Source organism: Scleropages formosus, chromosome 5 (assembly GCF_900964775.1).
Source record: "Scleropages formosus chromosome 5, fSclFor1.1, whole genome shotgun sequence".
Lineage (NCBI taxonomy): Eukaryota > Metazoa > Chordata > Actinopteri > Osteoglossiformes > Osteoglossidae > Scleropages > Scleropages formosus.
This window is the reverse complement of record NC_041810.1, coordinates 34,404,678-34,426,626: the sequence shown is the minus strand read 5'-3', so window position 1 is coordinate 34,426,626 and position 21,949 is coordinate 34,404,678. Positions and strand designations below refer to the sequence as shown.

Sequence of the window (21,949 nt, the reverse complement as noted above, 5' to 3'; positions counted from 1 at the left end):
ATCCACAGCTATTTACTTAATATAAAATAACTGTTTTAATGCAAAAATACCTTCAATTGTAACTGACTTGATATTTCACCATTGCAAATGTTTTCCTGTCTTTCTCTCCATGCACATTCACTTTTCCATAAATCTTACATACTTAGTTGTAAGTACTGTCTCCCTGTAGGTCCCAGGTGGTGTCAGTAGCAGAAATGATCTTCTTAGTGCTGAATCAGTCAAGCAGAGCTGTTGGCTACTAGAGAAGCAGGCCATTTTTTAAACTTTGAGTATGAAGCAATCAATCTTTGTGAATGTCTGTGTACTATTTTACCTTTTTCTAGAATTACAAACTTCCCTACCCTGTTTAAAACAAAAAAATGTTACTGCAAAACTGTTTTTATCCCTTTATGTTTACTAATAAATTATACTCATCATCTATTTAAAAGACATCCAGTTTTCAAAAATGTACTTCAACAAACCATACAGTTTAGATCAGGATATACCACATTATGGTATATTTGTTCAAATTAACAAATATAAAGATGGCTGTGTGGTCAAGTAACTATGTGGGAAATAGTGCGGAAGAATAGTCACACAAGAGGTTAATGAATAACAAGGATGAATAAACACCCGTAATGGGTTAATTGTAGTGCCTTGTGATGGTGAGATTCCTTGTCAGAACCCTTTTCTTGCTGCAGTGTCCCTAAGTAATTCACAGTGAATTGATCCAGTAAAAATGCCCTGCTGGTTCAATGAATAAAGTATTGTGAGTAGTTTGTTGGAGAAACCTAATGTAAGTGTTACATTACTTGTAACTTCTTTTACTTGTATGGCACATTAACTTTTTTGTTTTATAATTGATTAACATACTAACATAAAATACAGAAAGCTATAATAAAAATCTTTTTTTCCAGCAGTGTCAAGTTTTAAAGCACATAGAACTTAGTGATGTTTGTCTATCCATGCACTGTATGCTCACAATTTGGGAAAACAAGGGAAAAAAGTGGTGGTTTTAAGTTAACACAGTATCATCTGAAACTGGTGTAATACAAGTCTGGTCACTTTAAACCAACATGCATTCTGACTGCTATCCATCCCCACCTTTCAGCTGCATTAAAAACTCCTCTGATTTCATTGTTACAAAATGATGTGTGAATGTCAGTTACAAGTACCATAATGATATGGCAATTTTTACTTTTGTGTCTTGTTTGGGTGGAAAATGGGTGACTGCTAGACAGCATGGGAAGGCACAATGATTTTGCCTGCTTAAATCAAAGGCAGCATGGTGTCTCCTGAACAAAAATTTGCTTAAGTTTTGCAAAAGGAATTATATCCATTAAGTGGATGGTGAAGGTGTTTGGAACCATCTGTAACCAAATGTCCTTCCACAATAAATTTTAAAAAATTATAGAAGCAGTCCTACAAATGTAGGCTATTATTATTGTTGTTGGTGTACAGTATATAGAAATTACACTATAAATAACTGAGGGTTCCTTATGTATTGGCACTTTTAAACAATGTTGACTTAAATGGAGAAATGTTTAGGCTGTTGTGTCTCTTGTGTTAATATTAGTTAATATTAACTAATAACACAGGGCAGCACAGTGGCACAGTGAGTAGCAGTGAGGCCTCACAGTGCCTGAGTGGTGTGAGAGAACATGGTTTGCTCCCTGCTCACTCTGTGTGGAGTTTGCATGTTTTCCCTGTGTCTATGTGGGTTTCCTCCCACAGTCCAAAGACATGCTGTTCAGGTTCCCCATAGTGTTTGAGTGACACAGAAAGAGTGTGTTTCACTGATGTATGGATGAGTGACCCATTGTTAGTAGTGTATCTAGCAGTGTAACTCACCTTGGTGAATAAGGTGTGTGGGCTAGTAACACTATAAAGTATCAATTGTAAGTTGCTTTGGAGAAAAGCATCTGCTAAGTGAATAAATGAAAATATCTTACTGACCTTTACATAATGTGGATGTTTTTCAACAGGCAAGAATCAAGATGTGTTGCATTTAGAAAGATCAGAATATTTTTAATCATTAAAGTTAATTGTTAAAGTTGAAAGGTAATATTTATGTAACTTTTTGTTAGATGTGAAGCATCTTAAAGAAGGAGATAATAATAGTAGTTTATATAGGAGTTTGCATGTTCTCCCCATGTCTGTGTGGGTTTTCTTTGCGTGCTTCAGTTTTCCCCACAGTCCAAAGACATGCTCTTCAGGTTCATCCATAGTGTGTGAGTGACAGAGAGAGTGTGTTCCACTGATGGATGGATGAGTGACCCCTTGTAAGTAGTGTATCTAGCAGTATAAGTCACTTTGGTGAATAAGGTGCGTGGGCTGATTCAATTTAGTTCAATTCAATTTAACAACTTGTAGCCCAAGTGCACTCTCCTGCCATGGCATGTTTTGTGTTCCTGTTTTTCAGCTCCGGCATTCCATTAACTAGAACACGTTGTCTGAACCACTTGTCCCATATGGGGTTGCAGGGAGCTGGAGCCTAACCCGGCAACACAGGGCGTAAGGCTGGGGGAGTAGGGGACACACCCAGGACGGGACACCAGTCCGTCGTAAGGCACCCCAAGTGGGACATGAGCCACAGACCCCCTGGAGAGCAGGACCCGGTCCAACCCACTGCACCACTACACTCCCCTCACTAGAACACATAAATGGTCAAAAATGACCCGGTGGTATGTGGGTGCAATTCAAAAACCTTAATTTTTCACTCCTAGAAATTAGTCAGGTATCAAGGTTTTCATTTGCCAGTTTTACAGTTTTATTTATTAAGAAAATAAGATTATTATTATTATTATTATTAGTAGTAGTAGTAGTAGTATTAAGAAGAAGAAATACGTGTTTAAAATTATTCTTATACTTCTGTTTCTGTCTAACGGTGATAAATCTCAAAACTTGCACTCAGTCTGTGGGGGGTTTGCATGTCCTCCCCATGTCTGCATGGGCTTCCTTCAGGTGTTCTGGTTTCCTCCCGAGTGGAGTATCTTAAGGTTGCAGGTTCAGTCCCCACTTCTGGCTGTAGTACCCTTGAGTAAGATATTAACTGTGAAATTGCCCAGTGGTATGAGTTCCTTTTTTTTTTAAATCATTATTATGGTATGCTCCTAATAACTGTAACCTTAACACTGTAAGTTGCTTTGGGAAAAAGCGTCAGCTAAATGAGTAACTGCAAACCACATCTTGTAAAATTACCAAGCTCGTGTGTCTGAAATTATTTAATCGTTTTTAATCCTTTATGATAATAGTTCCAAAGTCACTAGTCTGTAAAAAACTGATTATTGGCCAGAAAATTCCAGGAACTGTGTGCTTTTTTTAGTCACCTGTACCTACTTACAGTAATTAAATGTGATTTTAATCATATTTATACTTGCATTCAGCAGGAAAGAACTTAAAAACGTACCTTCAGTACAGACAAAGGTGACGGCTCTACCAGCCCCCAACAAAAATTTACCAGAACCAGATCTTCTGTATGCAGCCTTGGGACTTTCCCCATGTCCTCTGATGATATAAAACACTGTGCTCTCTCATCTGGTGTTTTGTGATTTTGTAAAATCAGTCGTTACTGCTGTGCTTATCAAGTTTCAAGAATTGTTGTTACAGGAAAAGAACAGTCATCACCTCTTATCTCTGTACACAAAATGTTAAAGGTTGAAACATAGATGACTTTTGTATTGGATTTCCATTACATTTCATGACAAAAGTGAGAATTATAAATACTACTTTAAAAAATAGCAGTAGCAAACATCCAAAGAATATCTCAGCTGCATTCTGTAAGTATTATCCAAAAAGTATAAAAAAACCAAAATCTTCATCAAAATATTACTGCATGAGCAGTGTCTGACAAAAATATACTGACCCTTCCTATGGCGCATTATTTTCTGAAATTCAATATGTAATATTTTATTCAAAACCTGAAAGCTCTGGTATATCTAAGGTTTAGCATGAACTAAAAAAACTGAATGAACCTAATTTGTAGCATGCACAGTTTGAAACTTTGTAACTTTGGAACTTTCTACACGTTCTGCCATTTATCTCTGCAGATATCTTCAGACTTAATCATCATAAAAATAGTAATTTTTTTAAATCTGAATTTCACTAAGACTCAAACATTAAATGACAATAAAGCCACTTTGACATGGATCTTTGTTCTATTGCTTGTTTGGAAATTTGTTCTGTTGGGCTATTTTTCTTTCTTTTTTTTGCTCTTATTTTATGTCCCGGGCAGATCTTTGCCCATACATGGCTGAACTCTTCCTTCAAATTTAGTAACACTTAGTTTTGTTGAGCTTTGATTTTCCTTGTTTTTAATACTCTATTAATTTCCCCCTACCTTGCCCTACAGGACTGCTTTGCAAAGTGAAATGTTCTAAGTAATCATGAATCATACACATTCTTAACCAGTCTTAGCCACTGAATCACAGTTTGTTTGTTGGACTTGTGAACTTGAGTGTGAGTGTGTGTGAGTCACTATCCTGTGATGGATTAGTGTCCTATCCATGTTGAAACCCCAACCTAGACCTTACACCTAGTGATTCCATGACAGGCTCCAAACCACCACAACCCTGACCAGGATAAGCAGTTAATGAAAATCACTGAAAATATGAACTTTTGGAGGGAAAACTCTTATTATGAAAATTTTTAATTAATTTTTAAAATGTTTTCTTAATCATGTTGTATTGTTTTTCACAGTTCTTCATTTTCAGTGTTTTACAGGAAAGTATAGCACTACAGTTTACAATAATTTGTGATCTATGCTGAGGTTTCTTGTTTGGAAGGCATAATTGAGAGTAAAATATGATAACATTTGCAAGAATTTGTCCAGTTATCACTTGATACAGCTCAGGTTAGGTTCAGATCCAATCCCTTCACTTCACCAGTATGAAACTTTAACGACTCAAATTTTTGTTTGTGTCCACAAAATTCAGCATAGTGTTTCATAAGTCAGGGGGGTGCGGTAGCGCAGTCCTGCTCTCCGGTGGGTCTGGGGTTCGAGTCCCGCTTGGGGTGCCTTGTGGCGGACTGGCGTCCCGTCCTGGGTGTGTCCCCTCCCCCTCTGGCCTTACGCCCTGTGTTGCCAGGTAGGCTCTGGTTCCCCGTGACCCCATATGGGACAAGCGGTTCTGAAAATGTGTGTGTGTGTGTGTGTGTGTGTGTGTTTCATAAGTCTTTATTCATTGCTTTTTTTTTTCGTTTTGAGACTGCATTCAGACTGGGTCATCTGTGTTTTGTACTCAGTGCTACAAGTTTCTTTTTCTTACTATGTACAACGAATATACGAATAAAGTATATAGTGATGCTTGAAAGTATCTGATGCCCTTATATCCCTTAGTTTTACTACAAAATTGTTGAATTTAATCAGAACCAGTCTTTCTCATCTGACATAATAGGTGTGTAATGATCAATTCCATATGTTCGTTTAGAGGAACTCCAGCATGTATTTGAAAAACAGAAGCAGTGTAGGAGCAAAAATAAGTGAATCCAATGCTGAACTGGTTAAATCAGATATGTTTGTAGGAGCAGGTGTGTAAATCATAAGCATAATCATGCTTTTATTTTGTACATTTACCTTAAGATTTCTGATTTAGATTTTATCTTTAATATTTTATACAAGAATAATTACCATTGTATCAGAGTTCACATACTTTCAGGCCACTCTGTACAGCACAATAGAATGCCTGCTGTAGACCGCTGTCCTTCAAAAGCTTACCTACAATGTTATCGTTAGTAACATTGTAAACTGACTTAAACCTTTTTTAACATAGAATGCCCAGGAGGGGTGGGCAGCCCCTGGCACTTTGACTCCCTGAGGTTTTTATTTTCTTCCTTGCCTTTTGGTTCAGAGTTTTTTGTTCCTTTCCTCTGTGGCCAGTAGGCATATTTATAGCTTTAATAACTGCATGGATACTGTAGTAATTTATTATAAAGCCAACTATCTGTCTGTCTTATGCCTTTGCTAAGCGCTGTTAAGCTCTGCCACTGTGTGAGAAGAGCACTCTACAAAAATAAATTGAAAAACTCATTTAAGATTTTTTATAGCAAGTTGGAGCCCTCCCCGGTCCACGCATTTATTTTTTTAGGAGATGGTTTTCTCCAAAGCAACTTCCAATGAATTCTCTGTAGTGTTACCAGCCCACACATCTCATTCACCAAGGTTACTTACACTGGTAGATACACTACTTACAATGGGTCACCCCTCCATACATTAATGGAACACACTTTCTCTGTCACTCACACACTATGGAGGAACCTCACCGGCATGTCTTTGGACTGTGGGAGGAAACCTATACAGACACAGGGAGAACACATTAACATTACACAGACTGAGCAGGGACCAAACCCACACCCTCTCATGCTGCTCATATGCTGTTCAGCAGCAGCACTACGCTGTGTGCTACCATGCCAGCACCTATGCCTAGGCAGTGATTATTAAAAAATCGGAACTGCAGAGTGAAAAAAAACACGATTTTTGTTTTTGTGTGAGGTTTAGAAATGGAAAGCTGGATCTGGTTAGGGGTAAAAGACATGGTTGTGTTTTTTTGGTGTTGGTTTTTACTTCTTTTGAGACTGACAAACCATTTTCTTTCTGTTTATCTAACTTGGCCAGACAGTTGTTGGTTTTGGAAACATTGCTTTTGAGCATGAAAGCACTAGAAGCAACACGTTCAGCTATGAATGAGTCTGATATGATACTTCTTTAACCTTTGTGTGTCACACTTTTGTGTATATCTTTTTAGAAAATAGCAGGTAACATAATGGTTATGGACATCTTCTCTCAAAAAGTGACACCACTACTGGCATTCTTTCCTATGAGAAATTTTAAATTTCATTTTAGAATTAGTGTGGGTTTCAGTTTTCTGAACACAGATTGGCAATTAACTGTATTTGAGAATACACACAGTCATGCATTTGTTTTAAACAGAAATGACAGGAGTCTTCACAATTTTAGATTTCATCTGACATCATCTTTAGAACTAAATCTGGTAGTTTATTGTGAGAAGAATTACAGATGCTAGAGAAAAGTGCTTGAAGTCTCATGTTGAATACATAAGAACTAAGATGCTTTTGCAGCACAGGCTCTTGGGCTTTGAATGATGTAGGATCACAAGTGGTTTGAGATATAAAACTATCTGGGTCTGGATAGTCTAGGTAATGTTTTTGTGTGTGAATTTAGAATTTCTTTGAGCATATTGAAATTCATGTTAGTTCAGTGAACCAGTGTGTTTTCTATCATTCATATCTTCGCTTTTGCCTTCATTCATTATAACACAACAAACTTCCAGTGCCTTTGTTCTGTTGCTGGAAGCTGGAGAAATTGGTGACAGCAGCTGTTCTCTGTCTGCTGGTACTGTAGATTCAGGGTTGTTATGCTTGCATGTGTTGATGACAGAAAAATTTCAGAATGTTATATGAATAAATTGAGGAAAAAACTGGTTATCTGCAAAAAAGGAAAAAAAAAAGTATTAATTCTGTCCATCCCTGTTAAACTTCCTACAGAAAAAAGAAAGTATAACACCTTTATTATGTTTCTGAATAAACTCTCTAGTGTATACAAGAAATGTGTAAGTGTAGTCAGTTAGGTCAGTGACTGACCCAACATTTGCCATTTCTGGTCTTCATACAGAAATCTAGGCATTTATAGTATTTGTTTTTCTAGCACATGAGGGTAAATATGGATAGAGTGAAAGTACTATTAGGTGGAAGTAGATATTCACTGGCCAGTTTTTTCAGGAACACCGGTACACCTGCTTATTCATGCTTGTATCCAATCAGACAATCATGCATAAAATCATGCAGACACAGGTCAAGAGCTTCACTTAATGTTCAAAAGAAGTACCACAATGGGAAAAAAATTGTAATCTAAGTGACTAAGACCATGGCAGGGTTGTTGGGGCCATATGAGGATGTTTGAGCATTTCATAAAATGCTGATCTCCTGGGAGGCTCATACACAAATATCTGTAGAGTTGTCATAGCATTATGCAAAAAAAAAAAAATCCAGTGATTGACAGTTCTGTGGGTGGAAAACCTTTGCTGATGAGATGTCAAAAGAGAATAATAGTTTGAGCTCACAAGAAAGCTGCAGTACCTCAAATAACCAATCTTTACAATAGTGGTGACTAGAAATGCATCTATAGATGCACAACACATTGAAACTTGAGGTTGATGTGCTACAATAGCAGAAGACCACATCAGGTTCCAATCCTCTTAGCTAAAAACAGGAATCTGAGGCTACAGTGGGACAGGCTCACCAAAAACCATTGCCTGGTCTGATGAGTCTCTATTTCTATTCATTTATTTATATTCATTTCTAGTGGTGATGTAATGGTGTAGGGATGTTTCTTGCCACACATTGCGTCCACTAATAGCCAATACATAAGGAACCCTCAGTTATTGATCACAGCCTATTTGCATCGTTTTATGGCCACAATTTACCCACATTATAAAATGGCACCATGTCATAATGCACAAGTCATCTCAAACTGGTTCCATCAACATGACAATGACAATGACAGTGTACTTCAATGGCCTCCTCACTCACCAGAACTGAATCAAATAGAGAACCTCTAGGACATGGTAGAAAGGGAGATTTGCAGAATAAACATGCAGATGACATTTGCAATCATGTCAACATGGACCAGAATTTCTAAGGAATGTTTCTAGTATGGGTGGCACAGTGGGTTGGACCGGGTCCTGCTCTTCAGTGGCTCTGCGGTTTGAGTCCCGCTTGGGGTGCCTTGCGACGGACTGGCGTCCTGTCCTGGGTGTGTCCCCTCCCCCTCTGGCCTTACGCCCTCTGTTACTGGGTAGGCTCCGGTTCTCCGTGACCCCGTATGGGACAAACGGTTCTGAAAGTGTGTGTGTGTGTTTCTAGTACCTTGCTGAATCCATGCCATGCAGAATTTTGGGTGTTCCGTAAGCAAAGGGGAGGGGCGCAGTGGGCTGGACCGGGTCCTGCTCTCCAGTGGGTCTGGGGCTCGAGTCCCACTTGGGGTGCCTTGCGACAGTCTGGCATCCTGTCCTGAGTGTGTCCCCTCCCCCTCCAGCCCTACACCCTGAGTTGCCGGGTTAGGCTCCAGTTCCCCGCGACCACCCCGTATGGGACAAGCGGTTCAGAAAGTGTGTGTGTAACCAAGGGGGGGGTCATAGCCAATAGTATGATGTAAAAAAAAAAAGACCAATTTTTAAAAAAGGTGAATTGTGATTTATTGATTCTGTTAGAGGAAATTGGTAAGAAATGTTTCACTTTGTTAAGGAGATATTAAAACTTTGGATTGTTTAAATATTTCACAATTCATATGAGTGCTATTTTATTTTAGAGTAGGACGTGGTGAAACCACACATTCGGAGGCAGGAAGTTTCTTTCATCACACAAACACGCGCACACACACACTTTTCACAGTCATTACAAACCTTACGCCTTGAACTTTTCATTCATTCCTCGTGGGCTGCGCACGATCCACATCGATTCTCACAAGGTAGCGTGTCGTGTAAAATGTTTATATGTATTTTATATAGACCTTATAAATGATTGAACTTTATATTGTTAATGTACGCAAAGTAAAATTATTCCGTTACTCATGTTTGTGTGTTTATATGTTTACAGAAATATATATGGTGTAATTTAATTTACTTTTTTATACTTTTCCATCATTTATTTTGTGTCTATTACAATGACTGGTACTATTATGGACAAGTATATGGCTTTTATTCTTTGTTAAGAATATTAAGATCGTACTGATACTTTACATTCATATCTAAATGTATATATTTGTGTTTACTTAACTTTTATTTCATGTGTACCCATCTGGCATGGTTCAGTACCCTGTTTATTGTAATCGTTATAGACAACATACAGAAAGTGAAAGAAAATAAATATTTCTGGCAGGTATGAAAAACTGACATTTCATAATTTTAGCATCAATAGTACTCTGTTCACAATTTCACTGTATGAAACTGAACACTTGAATCACAGTAAATGGATTACATTGCTGCTGTGTAGAAAATTATGAGGAAGGAAACCTAAGTTAAAGTCTGGACAGCTGATAGTACTGCTTACAAATGCTTCCTTTGGGTTTGGGTTTGTAGGTTGTAAATTCAAATCCCCTGCTGTAGTACCCTTGAAGAAGGTACATACCCAAAACTGGCTCAGTAGAATTTACCCTGCTGTATAAATAGGTAAGCAATTAAAGGTGGCATAACATGGGGAGTTGTTTTGGCAAAAAAAAGCATCAAATAAATGTATATGAAGTGTAAGGTTTCAGCACTTCCCTTGGACAGCTCCGATCTCCACTACGCCATGAAAACGTACACAGTGTTTAAGGGTGGAAAGATGTGCTCAAGTTTGGAGATTAAACTAGTAAAGCTCCTAAAATACTTCACAACAATTAGCCCCTTCAGTGAGGTGGCAGTTAGACAGAATGACCACAGAATTTGTTGGATAATAAAAACAACCATCATTCCAACATCCTGTTGTTTTAAACTTTCATCCCAACCACTAAACTCCATTCTTGTGATCGAAACCCCAAAAAACATAACTTTACAGTATCTCCAGCATAAAGAGTCATTTATACGTCAGCTCTGAATGCTTATAGAAAAGGATTACTTTTTTTGGACAGTCCAGTGTAAAACTGAACAATTCAATGCATTTCCAGAAATAAAATGTAATTCTTTCGTTGTCAGGAACTACTTGCTGCAATGCTGGGTTGTATTGGATCAGAGCCTATCTCAGCAGCACAGGGTGTGAGGCAGGGTACTCCCTGAACAGGATAACAGTTCATTGCAAGGCAAACACACGAAGTTATTAATTCACATATGCACTCATAATTTATAGTCACCAGTTCACCTAAAAAACTATGGAAGGAAACCCAAATATTATGAGAACATGCAAATTCCACACAGATTATGTTATATTGAAACCCACAGCACAAGAGTTGCGAGACACAAGCAGCACCTACTATGTCACCGTGTCCTATCAGTACAGTAATATTTGTAATACAATCTGTTTAATATGTTTTAGAAAATCAAATAATGATACTGTGTGTTTTGCAAGAGTCCACAGAAAGTATACGTTATTTTACATATGTTCATTTGGCTGACACTTTTCTCCAAGGCAAATTAGAAGGGTAGGTTTGTATATTTATCCTTCTTAGAATCATTTACTCATTAAAACAGCTGAGTAATTTTTGCTTGAGTGATTTTTTTGGTAAAGAAGCTTTAAAATACAACATTAGTACCAGGTATTCCAACCTGGGTCTGTCAATACCTGCTACCATGATGCACATTGTTGATTTCAAGTATATCTGAAGTATTACTTTGATCTTCTTCAGAACACAAATGTGTTTGAATTTTCAACTGTCCCCCCATAGATATCAGATTAAATTTCAATAGCAATTACAGTTTACATGCTTAATAGAAGGATTTTTGTATTCTCATCTTTCTCCCTGCAGGCACCACCCATTATGAAACTTCTGCTTTCCATTATCTGGATCATCAAATTTCAAATAGGGCTCATTCAAGTGAGAGGTTGGCATATTTAAGTTTCATATGTGTATACTGTACATACAGAACTGTGGAAAAGTTTTAGGCACTTGGTTGGGGAAAAAAGCTGTAAAGTGAGAATGCTTTCAAAAATAATGCTCTTAATTAATAAACTTCCTACAAAGCTTAGTAACCATCCATCGTCAACAACCGCTTGTCCCAAGCAGGGTCGCGGTGGGCTTGGCTGGGTCCCATACTCTGGCAGGTCTGGGGGTTGAGTCCCGCTTGGGGTGCCTTGTGATGGACTGGCATCTCATCCTGAGTGTGTTCCCTCCCGTCCAGCCTTGCACCCTATATTGCTGGATTATGCTCCAGTTTGCCGCGACCCTGCTCAGGACGGGAAGTCTCAGACAGTGTGTGTATGTACTTTCGTTTTTAACGACATACAAAACTCTTGCTGTAATACTATATATTTTTGCAAAAGGAATGCTTGGAAATCTAAAATATGCTCTTTCCCATTGACACTAATGCAGAAGACATTAAATAACTGTCTAAAACAAATATTTTTGTGAAACTTCTAAATGCCTAAGACTTTTGCACAGTACTGTATATGCATGTTCTAAATTATTCCTGTTAATATATCTTGATGTGATATAAAATCAGCGGGGTGCGGTGGCGCAGTGGGTTGGACCGCAGTCCTACTCTCCCGTGGGTCTGGGGTTCGAGTCCCGCTGGGGGTGCCTTGCGACGGACTGGCGTCCCGTCCTGGGTGTGTCCCCTCCCCCTCCGGCCTTACGCCCTGTGTTACCGGGTAGGCTCCGGTTCCCCGTGACCCCGTATGGGACAAGTGATTCTGAAAATGTGTGTGTGTGTGATATAAAATTGTTATTTGCCTTTTTTTGCAAAATAATCTGTGACATTGTCAACTTTTTTAACAGAATCTCTTTTGAACTTCACTGTGTTGATGTGTTAACTCCTAAAACTGGTGTACCTAAAATTTATCCTGAAAAGATCTCTCTCTCTGTCTCTTGCTCTCCCTCTCACACACGCGCACGCACGCACGCACGCACGCACGCACACACAAGCATACATTCACACACTATTACTATGTGTAACTTTAACATTGAGTAATTGTAATAGGAAGCTCTATGACCTGAATTGTGCTGTTTTTTCCTATCATAGCTCAGAATAATGGACTACTTTGTGTGAATGATTACAGTCACACAATAAACTGTGAAATGAACATCAAAACAGAGGCCTCCAGCATGAAGAATACAAGTTTGGAATTTTTCTCCATTGGCATTAGGTTAATCAAGACTGTTTTCTGTTTCTCTTATTTCTGTCATCTAATTTCATGAAAAAAAATATCCTACTTAGAACAAACATTGCAACAACAGTTTCACTGGTAGATCATCAAGTTATTTCTTTGACAAAGAATTCTATGGAATAGACCATATTATGCCCAAGGTTTATAAAATGCTCCTAAACTACAATATAGAGTTAAATTTATTCAAATGTAATTACTGGATTAAGTTAAAATGCAACAAAAACATGCTTGGACTTTGCATATGTAATTAACTTGTTGGTGAAATATACCATTATGTTTTCTTCCACAGCACAAGTTTTCAATGTTTACTAAGAAATGTTAAAGAAAAGTACAGGTGCATAATTTATGGAGATAAACTGGCATTTTCAGAATATTCTGAATTTCGTGTAACTCTTTACACCATGTGGAATGGAAAACCAAATCAGACTGTGATTTATACAAATTATATTCCAAAGGATCACAGTAGGTCTTTTAATCCTTATTAAGTTTTAATGACATTAAGAATATTATTTTTATTAATATAAAAATATAGAATTACTTGCATCATAAAAAATGGATAAATGAATACTGATATGACAACAATGGTAGTGGAAAAAATTTAGAGTGATTGGAAATACTTCTGGGGTGCGGTGGCGCAGTGGGTTGAACCACAGTCCTGCTCTCCGGTGGGTCTGGGGTTCGACTCCCGCTTGGGGTGCCTTGCGATGGACTGGCGTCCCGTCCTGGGTGTGTCCCCTCCCCCTCCGGCCTTACGCCCTGTGTTACCAGGTAGGCTCTGGTTCCCCGTGACCCCGTATGGGACAAGCGGTTCTGAAAATGTGTGTGTGTGTGTGTGGAAATACTTCTGTGAAAACAAAAGGTATGATAGGCATCACAAGGGTTTCCTCAATAATTTTAACCTTTTGAATTCTTTTCACAAGTTAAACCAACTACTCCAAGGAATCTCACTGTGTTTTTGAATTCTGGACACTATCATTTCATGTGGGACTGTGGATATGACAAAGACAACTATATTTTTCAATCTTTAAAGTACATGCTCTTGTTGTACAAGAATGGAGACCCAAACAATGTAAGGATTATTTTAATTTACTGTACTACTTTCTAAATTTATTGTAAAATGCTACCTAAGAATACATTTGACACAAACTAAACATGACTTCTTCACATGTATTAATTTAGTCAAAAACGTATCACCCAATGAACAATACATATTATATTGAAGATGGAAACCTTGATCCTAACACTGAATATGTTGGAAAAGTGCGCTCTAGTCCAATGAGCCCTTACAAAGGATACTGGAGTGACTGGAGTAACACAGTGCAATGGAGAACTAAAGAAAGAAAAGGTAAATGAAATATCTACCGGAACTGAATTCATTCATTATTTGATAAATGTGAACTACGGACAATTTGTTTCTGCTTTTAATATATTCACTATACCATATTTAATATATTTAGTATGTATTCAGGGTGGCGCGGTGGGTTGGACCACAGTCCTGCTTTCCGGTGGGTCTGGGGTTCGAGTCCCGCTTGGGGTGCCTTGCGATGGACTGGCGTCCCGTCCTGGGTGTGTCCCCTTCCCCCTCCGGCCTTACGCCCTGTGTTGCCGGGTAGGCTCCGGTTCCCCGCGACCCCGTATGGGACAAGCGGTTCTGAAAATGTGTGTGTGTGTGTGGTATATATTTAATGAAATTTAAAGATAAATCATTTGTGGCTTCTCTAGTTTTAATGATTTGCTGTTTACAGCCAAGTTACAGGAAAAACACACACACACATTTTCTGAACTGCTTGTCCCATACGGGGCCGCGGAGAACTGGAGCCTAACCCGGCAACTCAGGGCGTAAGGCTGGAGGGGACACACCCAGGACGGGACGCCAGTCCGTCACAAGGCACCCACTGGAGAGCAGGACCTGGTCCAACCCACTGCACCACCGCACCCCCCTCAGTTACATCCATCCATCCATCCATCCATCCATCCATCCATCCATCTTCCTCCACTTATCCGGGACCGGGTCGCGGGGGCAGTAGTCTAAGCAGAGCCCCCCAGACTTCCCTCTCCCCGCAAACCTCCTCCAGCTCCTCTGGGTGAACCCCAAGGCGTTCCCAGGCCAGCTGGGAGACGTAGTCTCTCCAACGTGTCCTGGGTCTGCCCCGAGGCCTCCTCCCAGTGGGACATGCCCGGAACACCTCCCCAGGGAGGCGTCCAGGAGGCATCCGGAACAGATGCCCGAGCCACCTCAACTGCTTCCTCTCGATGCGGAGGAGCAGCGGCTCTACTCCGAGCTCCTCCCGTGTGACTGAGCTCCTCACCCTATCCCTAAGGGTGCACCCAGGCATTCTGTAGAGGAAACTCATTTCTGCCGCTTGTATCCGCGATCTCATTCATTCGGTCATGATCCAGAGTTCATGACCATAGGTGAGGGTAGGAACGCAGATCAACCGGTAAATTGAGAGCTTCGCCTTACGACTCAGCTCCTTCTTCACCACAACAGACCGGTACAATGACCGCATTACTGCGGATGCAGCACCGATTCGTCTGTCAACCTACCACTCCATTTTTCCCTCACTCGTGAACAAGACCCCGAGATACTTAAACTCCTCCACTTGAGGGAGCAACTCCCCCCTAACCCGGAGGGGGCAATCCACCTTTTTCCGACTGAGAACCATGGCCTTGGATTTGGAGGTGCTGATTCTCATCCCCGCCCCTTCACACTCAGCTGCAAACCTCTCCAATGCACGCTGTAAGTCTTGATTCGATGAAGCCAACAGGACCACATCATCTGCAAAAAGCAGAGACGAGATCCTGCAGCTACCAAAACAGACACCCTCCGTTCCCTGGCTGCGCCTAGAAATTCTGTCCATAAAGATAATGAACAGAATCGGTGACAAAGGGCAGCCCTGGCGGAGTCCAACATGCACCGGGAACAGGTCTGATTTACTGCCTGCAATGCGAACCAAGCTCCTGCTCCAGTCGTACAGGGAACGAACAACCCGTAACAACGAGCCCTGAACCCCATAATCCCGAAGTACCCCCTACAGGATGCCACGAGGGACACGGTCGAATGCCTTCTCCAAGTCCACAAAACACATATGGACTGGTTGGGCAAACTCCCACGAACCCTCCAACACCCTAGTGAGGGTATAGAGCTGGTCCAGTGTTCCACAGCCAGGGCGAAAACCGCATTGCTCCTCCTGTATCCGAGGTTCGACCATCAGTCGGATTCTTCTCTCCAGTACCCCGGCATAGACTTTCCCAGGGAGGCTAAGGAGTGTGATCCCCCGGTAGTTGGAACACAATCTCCGGTCCCCCTTCTTAAGAAGAGGGACCACCACCCCGGTCTGCCAGTCCAGAGGCACCGTCCCCGAACTCCATGCAATGCTGCAGAGGCATGTCAGCCAAGACAGCCAACATTCAGAGACTTGAGAAACTCGGGGCGGATCTCATCCACCCCCAGAGCCTTGCCACCGAGGAGTTTTTTGACTACCTCAGCAACTTCAGCCAGGGTAATGGACGAGTCCCCCTCCGAGTCCCCAGCCTCAGCTTCCTCTACGGAAGGCGTGTCGGAGGGATTGAGGAGATCCTCAAAGTACTCCTTCCACCGCCTGAGGACATCCTCAGTTGAGGTCAGCAGTGCACCACTTCCACTGTAAACAGTGTTGGCAGAACACTGCTTCTCCCTTCTGAGTCGCCGGACGGTTTGCCAGAATCTCTTTGAGGCCAACCGAAAGTCTTCCTCCATGGCCTCACCAAACTCTTCCCAAGCCCGAGTTTTTGCCGCGGCGACTGCCAGAGCCGCGCTCCGTCTGGCCCGCCGGTACCCGTCAGCTGCTTCAGGAGTCCCATGAGCCAGCCAGGCCCAACAGAACTCCTTCTTCAGCTTGACGGAATCCCTTACCTCCGGTGTCCACCACCGTGTTCGGGGATTGCCGCCGCGACAGGCACCGGAGACCTTATGAGCCGCAGCTCCGAACCGCCGCCCCGACAATGGAGGTGTGGAACATAGTCCATTCGGACTCAATGTCCCCAGTCTCCCTCAGGACCTGGTTGAAGCTCTGTCGGAGGTGGGAGTTGAAGACCTCTCTGACAGGGGCCTCCGCCAAACGTTCCCAACAGACCCTCACTATGCGTTTGGGCCTGCCAGGTCTGTCCAGCTTTTTCCCCCGCCATCGAATCCAACTCACCACCAGGTGGTGATCAGTTGACAGCTCAGCCCCTCTCTTCACCCGAGTGTCCAAGACATATGGCCGAAGATCAGAAGAAACGACTACAAAGTCGATCATCGACCTCCAACCTAGGATGTCCTGGTGCCAAGTGCACTGATGGACACCCTTATGCATGAACATGGTGTTCGTTATGGACAAACCGTGACTAGCACAGAAATCCAATAACAACTCACCACTCGGGTTCAGATCAGGGAGGCCGTTCCTCCCAATCACGCCCCTCCAGGTATCACTGTCGCTGCCCACGTGGGCGTTAAAGTCCCCCAGTAGAATGACAGAGTCCCCAGTGGGAGCACTTTCCAGCACGCCCCCCAGGGACTCTAAAAAGGCCGGGTACTCTACACTGCCGCTAGGTGCATAAGCACAAACGACAGTGAGAGACCGTTCCCTGACCCGAAGGCGTAGGGAGACGACCCTCTCATTCACCGGGGTAGACTCCAACACATGGCGGCTGAACTGGGGGGCTATTAATAAGCCCACACCAGCCAGCCGCCTCTCACCCTGGGCAACGCCAGAATAGTGGAGAGTCCACCCTTGGTCGAGAAGAGTGGTTCCAGAACCCAAGCTGTGAGTGGAAGTGAGCCCGACTATATCTAGACGGTATCTCTCAACCTCCTGCACTAGCTCAGGCTCCTTCCCCGCCAGTGAGGTGACATTCCAAGTCCCAAAAGCCAGAGTTGGCACCCGAGGTTTGGGTCGGCCGGGCACTCGGCCCCGACCACTGCCCAAATCACAACGCACCGGCCCCTTATGCCCTCTTTGGCAGGTGGTGAGCCCACCGAAGAGCGGCTCCACGTCATGGCTTCGGGCTAAGCCTGGCCAGGCCCCGTGGGCATAGACCTGGCCACCAGGCGCTCGCATGCGAGCCCCCTCCCCAGGCCTGGCTCCAGGGTGGGGCCCCGGTGACCCCATACCGGGCGGGGTGAACGAGATCCTTGATTTAATAGTCATAAGGGGATTTTCCTCAGTTACAGGAAACAAATTATAAAATAAGGAAAATACAGATACAGTGACCTTAACCATGTCACTGTCTTTTGATGAATTATGTACTTTTAAAAACTGCAGTTCTTTCCTGTTAGACTGTTGACTTCTTTGTAAAATGTGAGCCAAAATACAGGTACTCCCTGACTTCTGAAATATTCAGTTTACAACAAACTGGGCATACAATGGTCATCCTATTTATCTTATTATCTGATTTTTGAGTCCCAGCATTAGGTCATGATGTATAATGATGACCACTCCGCCTGTTGTATGACAACATAGCTAGACATGCTGCCATAAGGCGTTATATTTCTTATTGACTGAGTGTCTATCAATGATTGTCTTTTATTTAGAAAAAACTTTATTTACTGAACATTTCCTTTGTGATTCCATTCAAGTTACTTTTTTTAGAATGCCTAGCAAATGAAAAGTGAGTCTTCTGGTGGAGCATAAAAGGAAACAAAACAAAAAAAGGACATTTGAAATGAAAATGAAATTGAAAATAATAGTACAGCATGGAAATGTAATTATAATACTACACTCTATTCATATGGGGTGTGGTGGCGCAGTGGGTTGGACTGAGTCCTGCTCTCTAGTGGGTCTGGGATTTGACTCCCACTTGGGGTGCCTTGTGATGGACTTGTGTCCCCTCCCCCTTCAGCCTTACGCCCTGTGTTGCCGGGGTAGGCTCCAGCTCCTTGCGACCCCTTATGGGACAAGTGGTTCAGCCAATGTGTATATTCATATGAATATCCTGTATTACAATTATTTTAATACAAATAACATCTGAAATTAGTATAAAAACATAAAATATCCCTTTTGTATAGCATTCAGTCATGTTAATTGCTTATATTGAAAAGATTTATATAAATTCAGCCTAAGGGGGTTTGCAGCTTATGGTGAAGTTAGCTTATGACAAGGCTGTTGGAACAGAATTTCGCCATAAGTCAAGGACCACCTGTAAAGATAACACACACACACACACACACATTTTCAGAACCGCTTGTCCCTTACGGGGTCACGGGGAACCGGAGCCTACCCGGCAACACAGGGCGTAAGGCCGGAGGGGGAAGGGGACGCACCCAGGACGGGACGCCAGTCCGTCACAAGGCACCCCAAGCGGGACTCGAACCCCAGACCCACCGGAGAGTAGGACTGCGGTCCAACCCACTGCGCCACCGCACCCCCTCCTGTAAAGATAACATATATCCATAACAGTCATACTTTTGTTTAGCAACAACACCCTGCAGAAAATATCCTTTGTTTTGCCATCTGTAGTAGCTGTTTAGACAGTGGCACTTCCTTGAAACTAGTACAGGATGTTAGACAAATGAAACCATGTTTAAAATATTAAATGTTTTTTTTTTTCTTTTAGGTCTTCAGAAACCCAGGCCATTCTTAATTTTTGGAGGGATTACCTACTTGGTGTGTGTTGTAGCCAGTGTCTTGTTGCTTCTGCTCTTTCGGCTTACTGGAAGGTAATTACTATTTACATGTTCAAATGTGGTGAAAATGGTCCTGGAGAAATTACATATCCTTTCCCTTTTCTGATTAACTGAAAAATATTTATACAACTGACATTTCATAATTTTTAATACGTTGCAGTCTGAAAATCAAAGCATTCTCAAAGATACCAACACCTGCTCCGTATTTTCAGCCACTCTATACCATGTACAAAGGAAACTTCAAGGTAGGGTTTATCATTTTTGGGCACTTGATACTCCTACATTTCATTGTAATTTCATATTTACAAAAGCATTTATTTAAAAAAATTAATTTCATTTCCATGCAGAACTGGCTTTTGTATCCAAGCTACATGGGAGAAACATTCAAGATGGATGAGCTCTTGAAAATAGATACTTTGATTGAAGCTAAACCTCATGAAGAGAATTTCCAGCCCTGTACACATCACTTGACCAAATGCCACGTTCCTTATATCAGCCATCTTGGAAAGAACTGGGCCGTCGAAGACAAGAACAACTTTATAGAGAGCCCTGTGCTACCTTCTGGAAAGGCTAGTGTTACAGAAACACTCAACAGCGAGTCTCTGGAAATGGGAGGGCCCAGTGAGGATGACTCTGGCTGTGAACACCTCAGCCCCAGCTTGGCCAGCAGTGGGACCCATGAGGTTGCATCAGAGGAGCCATGGAGCCAAGGCTACCAAGATAATTACTGCACTCTTGCTGATACTCAAATTGGCCTATTCCCAGCCATTACATTAACAAATTCCTCCAGGAAACCACTGGTGTTTCACTGTCCCTTGAGCTCACAGGTGGACCTTAGCGCCAAGAACGATCACTAAATCCCATTTGTCAGAAATCTATATGACTGTAGTGATATGGATCTGTTCTGCTGCAGAGCAGATATAACTGTACACTGTGCATAACTGTACACTGTTACGTCTTATTGAACATTGTGTAAATTCTCAAGGTGGAGGTTGGAAAAAGTATTTGAACCTTTAGGAAAGAGGGAAGTTGGAAGGAGGGAAATTGGAATTAAGATTTCCAATGAGTGAGATGGCATTCATGTGTGAATAAGGTGTTCTGTCCTATTAAAAAAATCTCGACTGGCTGGATATTTGCTATTGAGAAGTAAAAGTTTATTATGGTAATATCACATTTTAGAAGCCTAGGTTAACATTATTTCTAACAAACATACATATTTGCTATCCTTTGTTAGTTCTTTGTTACTTATTTTATCACAAAGATGGGTATTCTAGGTTAAATAGGTAATAAACAAGTGGACATGTGTTAACCATATGCATTCTATACAAATAAATGTCATTGAACTCAACTGTTGAAATTATAAAGACAGTTTGGTGCTATTACAGCCTTACCAAATGTCGTGTTAGGCTGATTCATTGTTTACATAACTTTTTCCCTCTCATTAACTTTTTTCAAAACAAAGCATTAGACAGCCAGACGAAGTTCGTATTCTAAGTAAAAAAGTAAGACATTATATTGTAAATATGGCACTTTTTCCTCACATGAACAAAGTTCTGCACTATTTACAAAGCATTTTATTTGAAAATACAGTGCTGTGGTCATGCAGTTTCCTGCAAAGGAAGAGGTAACCAAGTGAGTTTAAGAAGACCTGTGCAAGAACCTCAGACACTGAAATCAGTGCTCAAGAACAAATAAATATGCAATAGGGATGCCTTCTAAAAGTACATTTATTGCATTTTTATAGCATATTGTGACACAGGACTTTAAGGTATATTTCTACTGATATATTTTGCATGGTATTCTAGCTGTCCTGTTGGGTAAGACAGTGAGCTTTATTTCTGCAGTCAGTTACTATACAAGGTATGCTGATGTAGCCATACAGTATGCATTTGTTCTTCAATATGTGGCACAGCATGCTGTGTTTGGTTGGTTGCAGGATGAATGGCATACATGGAGGGAGAAGGAAAATTGCAGTCATTTACTGGTAATTGTTACAGTATATGTTGACTGGTAAATGATGGTGGGGACATGACAGTGTGGGCGTGACTGGCATCTTTTTTACAGGTTTAGAGACGGCGTCTTTCATCTTGTCTGGTCTCACTCTCTCTCAGTCTGTCAACATGTTTTCACAGCTGGGGAATGTTTAAAGGGCAATTAGTCAAGCAAAATGTTCAAGTCTGTGTGGCTTGTCCCACCCTTCCCTCATGCTGTCATGGCTACATGTGATCAAAATCTATTAAGGGCAAGTAAGCTGATTTAATAAATGTCTTTCCATTTCTGATACTTCTGTTAAGTATTAAGCCTGCTATTTCATTGATTTCTTCTCTGAATCACTATCAGAATTATTCAAATTGTTTGGTACAAATATTCAGAAATTGCAATTTTTTCCAAATTATACAGCTTGTGGATTTTGTTTTTTGTTGTCATACAGGCAGTCCCCACATTATGAATGAGTTCCTTTCCTAAATCTATCTTTAAGTCAGATTTTTATGCAAGCTGGAACAGTTGAAC

At 41.4% G+C, this 21,949-nt stretch overlaps 1 protein-coding gene across 3 annotated transcripts; it reads left to right on the top strand.

Annotated features, from left to right (window-relative positions):
• The first annotated feature begins 9,191 nt into the window (after positions 1-9,191).
• LOC114909069 (interleukin-21 receptor-like) lies at positions 9,192-21,737 on the top strand. 3 transcript variants are annotated; one of them, XM_029252137.1, is made up of 10 exons: positions 9,192-9,463; positions 10,074-10,163; positions 11,435-11,510; positions 12,648-12,771; positions 13,082-13,254; positions 13,713-13,861; positions 13,972-14,137; positions 19,369-19,471; positions 19,599-19,683; positions 19,786-21,737. In XM_029252137.1, the coding sequence occupies exons 3-10, from the start codon at positions 11,447-11,449 to the stop codon at positions 20,293-20,295; spliced, it is 1,374 nt and encodes a 457-aa protein (XP_029107970.1). In that variant the 5' UTR covers positions 9,192-9,463; positions 10,074-10,163; positions 11,435-11,446; the 3' UTR covers positions 20,296-21,737. The 3 variants fall into 3 exon arrangements, with proteins under 3 accessions (XP_029107970.1, XP_029107969.1, XP_029107971.1); XM_029252136.1 differs by lacking the exon at positions 10,074-10,163; XM_029252138.1 differs by lacking the exons at positions 9,192-9,463; positions 10,074-10,163; positions 11,435-11,510; positions 12,648-12,771; positions 13,082-13,254 and having other exon boundaries at positions 13,640-13,861.
• The last annotated feature ends 212 nt before the right edge of the window (positions 21,738-21,949 follow it).